This window comes from Octodon degus, unplaced genomic scaffold (genome assembly GCF_000260255.1).
Source record: "Octodon degus isolate 3935 unplaced genomic scaffold, OctDeg1.0 scaffold00005, whole genome shotgun sequence".
In the NCBI taxonomy this organism is placed as follows: Eukaryota; Metazoa; Chordata; class Mammalia; order Rodentia; family Octodontidae; genus Octodon; species Octodon degus.
In genome coordinates this window covers 26,126,037-26,133,126 of record NW_004524581.1, presented here as the reverse complement: position 1 = coordinate 26,133,126, position 7,090 = coordinate 26,126,037, and the positions used below count along the sequence as shown (strand labels likewise).

The following is a 7,090-nucleotide window of genomic DNA, read 5'->3' as shown; positions in this document are numbered from 1 at the left end:
TCCTGTCACCATAATACCAATACATGTCACTACCATCAGGTGACTATGATCTTTGCAGAGATGTGATGATAGATTATTGTGGTTTCTGTTGATTTTTGCTGCAAGGGCTTTGATTGCTAATCTTCCTGAAGGTTTAGAATCTACTATGCAAACAGCTCCCAGGGCACTCACCTATTTGTCCTTCCTTATAAAAGAGCACATAATGACCACAATTCTGATAATGCAGATAAAGTCATCGGGAGATATTTATTGAGCACCAGCTGTGTACCCAGTACTGTGTGAGGGCTGTGAAGGCCACAGGTCAACATGGGGGCAATCCCTGCCCTTGAGAGGCTTACAGTGTAGGTGGAGATAGTCAGCGGGGTGGGCTGAGGGGCACTGCCCCAGCTAGGATGTTGCAGGAGCTGGAGGATGATTAGGATCAGACCCGCTAAGTGCTTTGGCACCTCTAGGAGGTCAGTGTTGGGTGTGGGGACAGAGCCACCACCCCCGCAAGCTCCTGACAGCCCCTGCAGGCGCCATCCCTGGTCCCAGGATGCCATCTTTGTCCTACTTCTTGTTCAGATGCTACTCAAAAGGCAGTGAGATGGTGGGTGGGGGGCTTAGATGGAGACAGCCACCAATGGTCACCTATGGCTTCTGGGGTCTGGGGTCTCTGTCCTATAAACCCACTCTCCCCACCCTACACTTTTAACACAGGACAACAGGGAGTTCCAGGAGGCCATCCAGGACCCCACCCCAGACTACAAGGAGGCGGTCATGCTGTTGTGCTACCCAAGGCAGAACTAAGGAGCCCTACGTCCTGGTGTTAAGGGACAGGTGCGCACAGCTGCCACTCATAGCCAACAGGGTACTGGAGATGAAGGACTTGGGGGAGGGGAGAGCAGCAGAGGGGCCTTGAGAGCCAGCTGGGAAAAAGGGACAGCTGGGGGCCCCCAAAAGTAGAGAAGGAGCCAGGCTCCCTAGGGGTGGCACTGGGGTCTGGGGGCAAGACTGCTACAGGACCCAATTTTTCCTACTTCAACAGGACGGAGTGGGACACTGACGCCAGAGCAGGGATCTGTCCCAGGCTGTGCCCACTTCATGGTCACCTGCCCGACTCCAGGGGTGAGAAGACCCCAAAGTTTGTGATGATGTCCCTACTTGGCTGGGCCCCTTCAAAGTGCTATAATCTATTTACTTTTCAGATTCTGAGGACTCAGGACTGAGTCAGAGGTTGGAGAGAAGGGAATCGGGTCCCTCTGGTCTGTGCCACCCGTGGGTGAGGGCAGAAGAGAGCACAGCAGGCATGAAGCCAGCCATGCCCTCTACAGGAGATGGGGGACAAACAACTAGGAAGAGAAGGTTTTAAATAACATTTCATATAATAAAAATACCCAGCACTCTCTGAGCCTACCACTCTACTGCCTCATTTCTTTTTTTTTTTTTTAAATAATTCTAATGCCAGAGGCTAGGTTGGGGGTGGGGGAGGGCAGGCAGGTATGTACACAGGGAAGAGCTTAAATTAAAACACAAATAATAATTAAGACGCACAAAGTGGAGGGTAAAGGGAAGAGGTGTGGAGGGGGCCGGTGGCCCGCCGGTTTCTGGGAGCCTGCAGCTGCTGGTGGGAGATCAGGGCTTCCTCTTGCAGAAAACCAGGCGGCGTTTAGAGTGGTAGAAATCTGTGGGGGTGGAAGAGTTGTTAGCCTGGTCACCCCAGAGAAATACTGCCACCTACGGGTGGGGATCTCAGGAGCCTCCATTTGTCACCCAGAGGCTCACAGGGACCCTGTACTGCTGCCCAGGCGGCCAGAGGAGGCAGAGGCACTGCAATGGGCCTCCTGGTCATGGCAGAGGCAGCGTGTGCGGGTGCCGTGAGATCCCGCCCACTCCTGCTGCTCACTGCCTCGATGATCCTTGTCACCAAGAGCCTCAAACTAGCGCCCATCCTCCTGCCTCAGCCTCCCGAGGGCTGGAATTACAGTGTGCGCCCCCACGGTTGGCTGCTTCATTCAATCTTTACCCAGCTCTGTGCCTGACACTGTTCTGGGTGCTGGGGATTTGGCAATGGATGAGAGACACAGACTTCTCTCTCGTTAAGGTGCTGAGGAGGGAACGAAACGGGAACGGACTTCTGTGAACAGGAGGAGGACAAAGTCTGGAGAGGGCAGTCTGAATGATCAAGCACGTCTGCCAAACCCTCTGCCACAAGGATATTGCCTCTTTCAACCCTGCACCCCTGTTCCTAAAGGGTAGCCAGCCAGGGTGGCCCAGGGCACAGGGCTGCTGGAAGGCTAAGCGAGATGTGTCTTAGGAGCTGCAGCACCTGTCCTGTCCTGTGTGCCCAGCCCACGTTAGCTCGTGGCTCTCTGCCACGGCCTACATGCAGGCCACCTAACCAATTCTGGGCTGCCTTACTTCTTTAAGGTGCAAGCCCTTAGCTAGTGGAGTCTGTGGGTCCTGATCCCCTCCATTGTCCTCCCCTGTACCTGTGCTCACCTGTCATGCTGGTCTGCCGCCGTTTTCGGCTTTGAGAGGTTCCGGGGGTCTCTGGGGACCCCTCGGGCTGCTCAGAGGATCGAGGGACGAGGGTGCAGGACAGCGACAGGTCCACGTGGTCCTCCTGAGCCATTGTCCCCTGCAGCACAGCAGCCGAGGGGCTGGGCCGCCTGCCCCCTCCTGTGTCGTCTCGGCCACCACAGGAGCCCGGGGTCAGGTAGAGCTTGGGCACCCCCAGGCCGCGCACCCGCTCCCAGACGAAGTTGCCTTCCAGCGGAGTCTCGGTTACAAAGTCGAAGTTCCACCGCTGCCGGGCCTCCTGCAGGCAGCTGGCCATGAGCGTGTCACAGTCACGGCGCAGCTGCTCGCTGTCCACCGGGCCGAAGAGGCGGCGGCAGGCCTTGCTGCTGTGTGGGATCTGGCGGGAATCCCCGGATGGCTGCGACATGGCACCTGCGTGGGACAGGAGGTAGGCCGGTCGCTAGGGCAACAGGGCCCCGCTGTGCTGCTCCCAGACAGCTTCCTGCCAGGGGTCTCTCTGGTCCCTTCCAGCTGATTTCCACTACCCTCCTCCCAGGAGCCCCACAGACATGAACAGCTCAGCCCAACAGTACCCTAAGGTCACAGGGGAGCCATGTCCACAAGCCCGAGCACACTGACATCACTTCGTTGTTCCCTGTGGGCTTCCTTCATGGGTGAGAAAGTCTCGAGATGCTAAGAGTTTCCCGATCTGAGCCCCAGACTCTTCCCAAGCCAGGGTCAGGCCATGGCTTCTCCAGCCACCTGAATTTCCTGCCTGTTGCTGTGCAGCCGGGTCCATTTCCTCTGCAGCCTCAGGAAAACCCAGTCCCTTCTGAGGGCCTACTGCTGCCCAGCTGGAGTAGCCCAGCACTGAAAATTAATTAATGTACCCTGGATTTGGGATTAAAAAAGAAACATGTGGGGTTAGGTGTGGGCAGGACATCCTATAGTCGAGGTTCCCAAGTTTGAAGCCAATCTGGGTGGCTTAACAAGACTCTGTCTTAAAATGAAAAGTAAAAAGGGATAGTGACATAGGTCAGTGGTTGAGAACCTGCCTGGCATGTGTGAGGCCCTGAGTCCTGTCCCGAGCACTAGGTGGGGGCAGGGTGGACAGCCAGGTCATCCCAGCTGCGTTGTGTAAGAAAAAGCCACTTCTCCTTGTCTATAACAAGGCCTTGGGCAGTTTAAGGACCATGGCTTGGATGCGTGCTTGGGCCCTGGGCAGGGAAGGCGGCTATCATTCCAGGCAGTGGGAAGTTCCAAGGCTGTGTGTGTCCCGGTGGAGCCAACAGTGGATCACCTTGCACAGGTGACCTCCCATGTCTGGGCTGTACTTGCTGCTCTGTATAAGGAGAGCCCTGCTCTGTACAAGGGGGAACTGTCTCTTGGGTCACACGGTGGGACACAGTAACTGGTTGGTACATGGGAACCCTTAGAAGTGCTCCAGTTTTTGCCCGGGGCTCTGGGCCACCTCCTGCAGACAGCTGACAGGACAGGAGCCAAAGGCTGAGGGCCTTTCCCAAGGTGTCATCAGGCGGGTGGCCTCGGGGACAGGAGGGGCCAGGCAGGCTGGGCGGGGACAGGAGGGGCCAGGCAGGCTGGGCGAGGACTAGAGCCCCACCCTGCCAGGTGCATCAGGTGATCCGAAGTCTAGACGCCTCCCAGGAACCCGTTCTGCAGGTACAGAAAATTAGAGGCTGCCCTCTACCGGGCTCCGCCCCTCTACCCCGAAGGGAAAGTGGAGGGCGAGCTGGCCATCGAAGGCCCTGAGGGACCTGCCCGCTGTGGTCCCTGTGCTGCGTCCAGCAGTAGGGCAGCGCGGGAGCTGGGCTGCACAGCCTGCCTGGCCAAGGGGCAGCAGGGCGCTGGAAGGCTCTAGGTTTTCAGAAGAAACACACACAAGCTGCACAGCTGGCTTTCGGGCAGGAGCTTGAGGGCTGATGAAACTTTCTCTTAAATCCAGCAAGTAAACGGGCCAAGATCCACTGTCTCAAAAACAGGTCACAGTGTAGCAGACAACAACCCCATCCCCCAGAAAACCTCTGGCCATCCTCATCAGGGCAGGCCTTGGGATATACTTAGACTTTCCAAGCAATTTACAACTCCTTTTTACAGGAGAGGCATCAAGGCTCAGATAAGTTAAATAACTTGTCCAGGGTCACAGCTCACCGGTGAGGCAGGATTCAAACACAGCCTTGTGTGTCCTGAGTCCTGTGTTCCAGGACCGAACACGGCTCTCTCATGTCCATCTGTGCTAAATTGCCCAAACTGGGCTTGAACTGTGATCCTTCCGCCTCGGCCTCCTAGAGTGCCGGGATTACAGGTGTGGACCCCTATGAACCGCTCGCTCGAGCGAGGTCTATTTAAGCAGAGTCGGGAGCGCGCCCGGCGTGCGCCGGGGCAGCGGTGACTCGGTGGTCTGCTCCTCGCGCAGAGGCCGCGAGGGGGCGCCGGGCTCCAGGAAATCCCGCTCGGGGCGGAGGCGCGTGGGCAGGGCCGGGGCCGCGGCTGCGACCGACGGGGATGACTCAGTTTCCTGCAGAGCCGCTCCCCGCCCGCCAAAACTTCGCTTCCACTCGGGCTGCTGCGCGTCACCCGGGGTGGGGCCGGGGCGGGGGCAGTGGAGCAGGAGGGGCTGGGGGCCGCGAACGCGTCACGCTCGCTGGGCGGGAGGCTCTCGGAACCCCGCGGCCGTGGGGACCCACGCTCGGGCAGGGTCCGGCCCACGCACGCGCGAGCCGGGCTCCAGCGCACGACCCGCGGACACGCGCAGGGGCGCCGGGGCGCAGAGCCGCGACCCCTCCACCTTATCTCCACGCCCAAAGCACGGGATGAGTCAGATCCCAGGAAAATAAAAATAGACGAGTGCAAGAAAACAAAACCGCCTGGGAGCCCTCCCAGAAACGCGACGTGGAGGGACGGAAATAGAAAGGAAGCTGCCGGGCGACCCCAGGGCCGGAGCCGCCGGGCACCGGGGCGCACGGAGGGCGCAGCGTCCCCGCCTCTGCCGCGGATGCGCCTCCCGACCGCGCTCTCCTCTGGGACCCGGGGACCCTGCGCCCCCGAGCAGGCGGGGCGAGCCCCGCCCAGCCCCCTGCCCGGCTCCGCGTCCCCGAGGGCGCGCCGGACGCCGGAGACCTCCCGGTGTCCCGCCTCCCTGGGAACAGCGTGTGCCGGCCAAATAGGTCACTGTGCTGACGGGCAGGACAGGGACGGCCGGGCGGGCGGGAAGGGAGTTCTGGGGGTTGTGCTCCCCAGCCGGGGCGGGGTGCTGAGCTCACGGCCCGTTCCCCGGGGGTCTCTGTCATCGTGAGTCACCTCCTCGTCGTCCTCGAGGACATGTCCTGGCACGTTGCTGGGACTCAGGGACAGCCCGCGCTGACCTCGGCGCCCAGGGGGGCTGGGACGCGAGCGGTGTAAGAACCTGGACCTAGAGGCCGGACGCAGCAACCCCAGGAGCCCCCGAGCTCGCCGGGTCGGGTTTCCAGTGAGCTCGCTCCATCCGCGTCCTGTCCCTCCCGGGGACACGGCTCGGTCTCCACCCTCCAGGACAGCCGGTGGCAAGGGCTCGAGGTCCCGCTGTCCATGCGAGTCCTTAACACAGCCAAACCTGCGCCACTTCCTTGGGCCCTGGTGTCCGCGACCACAAACACGTCTCCGTCAGGGCCACGCTGTGACTTCCGCGGAAACACCTGCGAGCCAGCGCGCACCGAGGACACGCAGCCCGCGGACGCGCGGGACGCGCCTCGAGCTCCCTTCACGGCCGCCTCACCTTCTTTCGCTTCTAGGCGTCCCCGAGGTTCTGAGAAGTTCCGTGCTGGATCCTGATCCCCGATCTCCAGTCTACGCTCGCGGTTCCCGAGTCCAGATCCCCGATCTACACTCCCGGGTCCCTCACCGGTCAGCACCGCTCAGCAGCTACTGCTCCTCTGCGGGCTCGGCCCCCAGCGCCGGTTATAAGAACTGCGGCCCCGCCCCAGCCGTGGGCGGTCCTCGGGCGGGCAAGGGGCGGGTCCTGCCGGCCACCGCCTGTCCTGGCCCCAGCCCTGTCACCGGTCTGTGTGCTGGACACAGACAGATGTTCCCAATAGCGGGACCAGCAGCGGGGCGTCAGTCCTCAGAAGGGGACAGCATTGTGAGGATGAGCCCCTGGAGCCACACTGACCGGCTCTGGTCTGGGCAGGCTTTCTAATCTGTGGCTGTGATTGACTTTAGGGACAGGGGACCAAGTTGTGTCGCAGATGGTCTCATAGTGCTGGGGATACTGAGGCTCGCAGTCCAGGGACCCAGCTCTGATCACAATGCAAACAAATGGCCACAGTTAGCCTTTTGCATTGTGACAAAGCCCCTCACCGGCCACCTTTATTTCTGATGCTGTTGCATAAGGACAATGCCTCTGTCCCTTTCATGAGCCTTCCTGCCTTTATAACACTGATAAGGGACAATTCTCCAAGTGCTCGCTAATGATTCTAAAAGATAGAGACTCAAACTGGGCATAGTAGCGCACACCTGTGAGCCCAACACCCAGGTGGCTGAGGCAGGAGGACTGCCACAAGTTCGAGCCCAGTCTGGGCTACAGAATCAACTC

General features: G+C 60.0%; 1 protein-coding gene across 1 annotated transcript; it reads right to left on the bottom strand.

The window, feature by feature from the left end:
- Positions 1 to 221: 221 nt before the first annotated feature.
- On the bottom strand, positions 222 to 6,452 carry Cdkn1a (cyclin dependent kinase inhibitor 1A). Its single transcript, XM_004624171.2, has 3 exons — positions 6,275 to 6,452; positions 2,482 to 2,934; positions 222 to 1,664 (listed from the first exon to the last, which is right to left on the bottom strand). The coding sequence occupies exons 2-3, from the start codon at positions 2,927 to 2,929 to the stop codon at positions 1,615 to 1,617; spliced, it is 498 nt and encodes a 165-aa protein (XP_004624228.1). The 5' UTR covers positions 2,930 to 2,934; positions 6,275 to 6,452; the 3' UTR covers positions 222 to 1,614.
- Between the last annotated feature and the right edge of the window lie 638 nt (positions 6,453 to 7,090).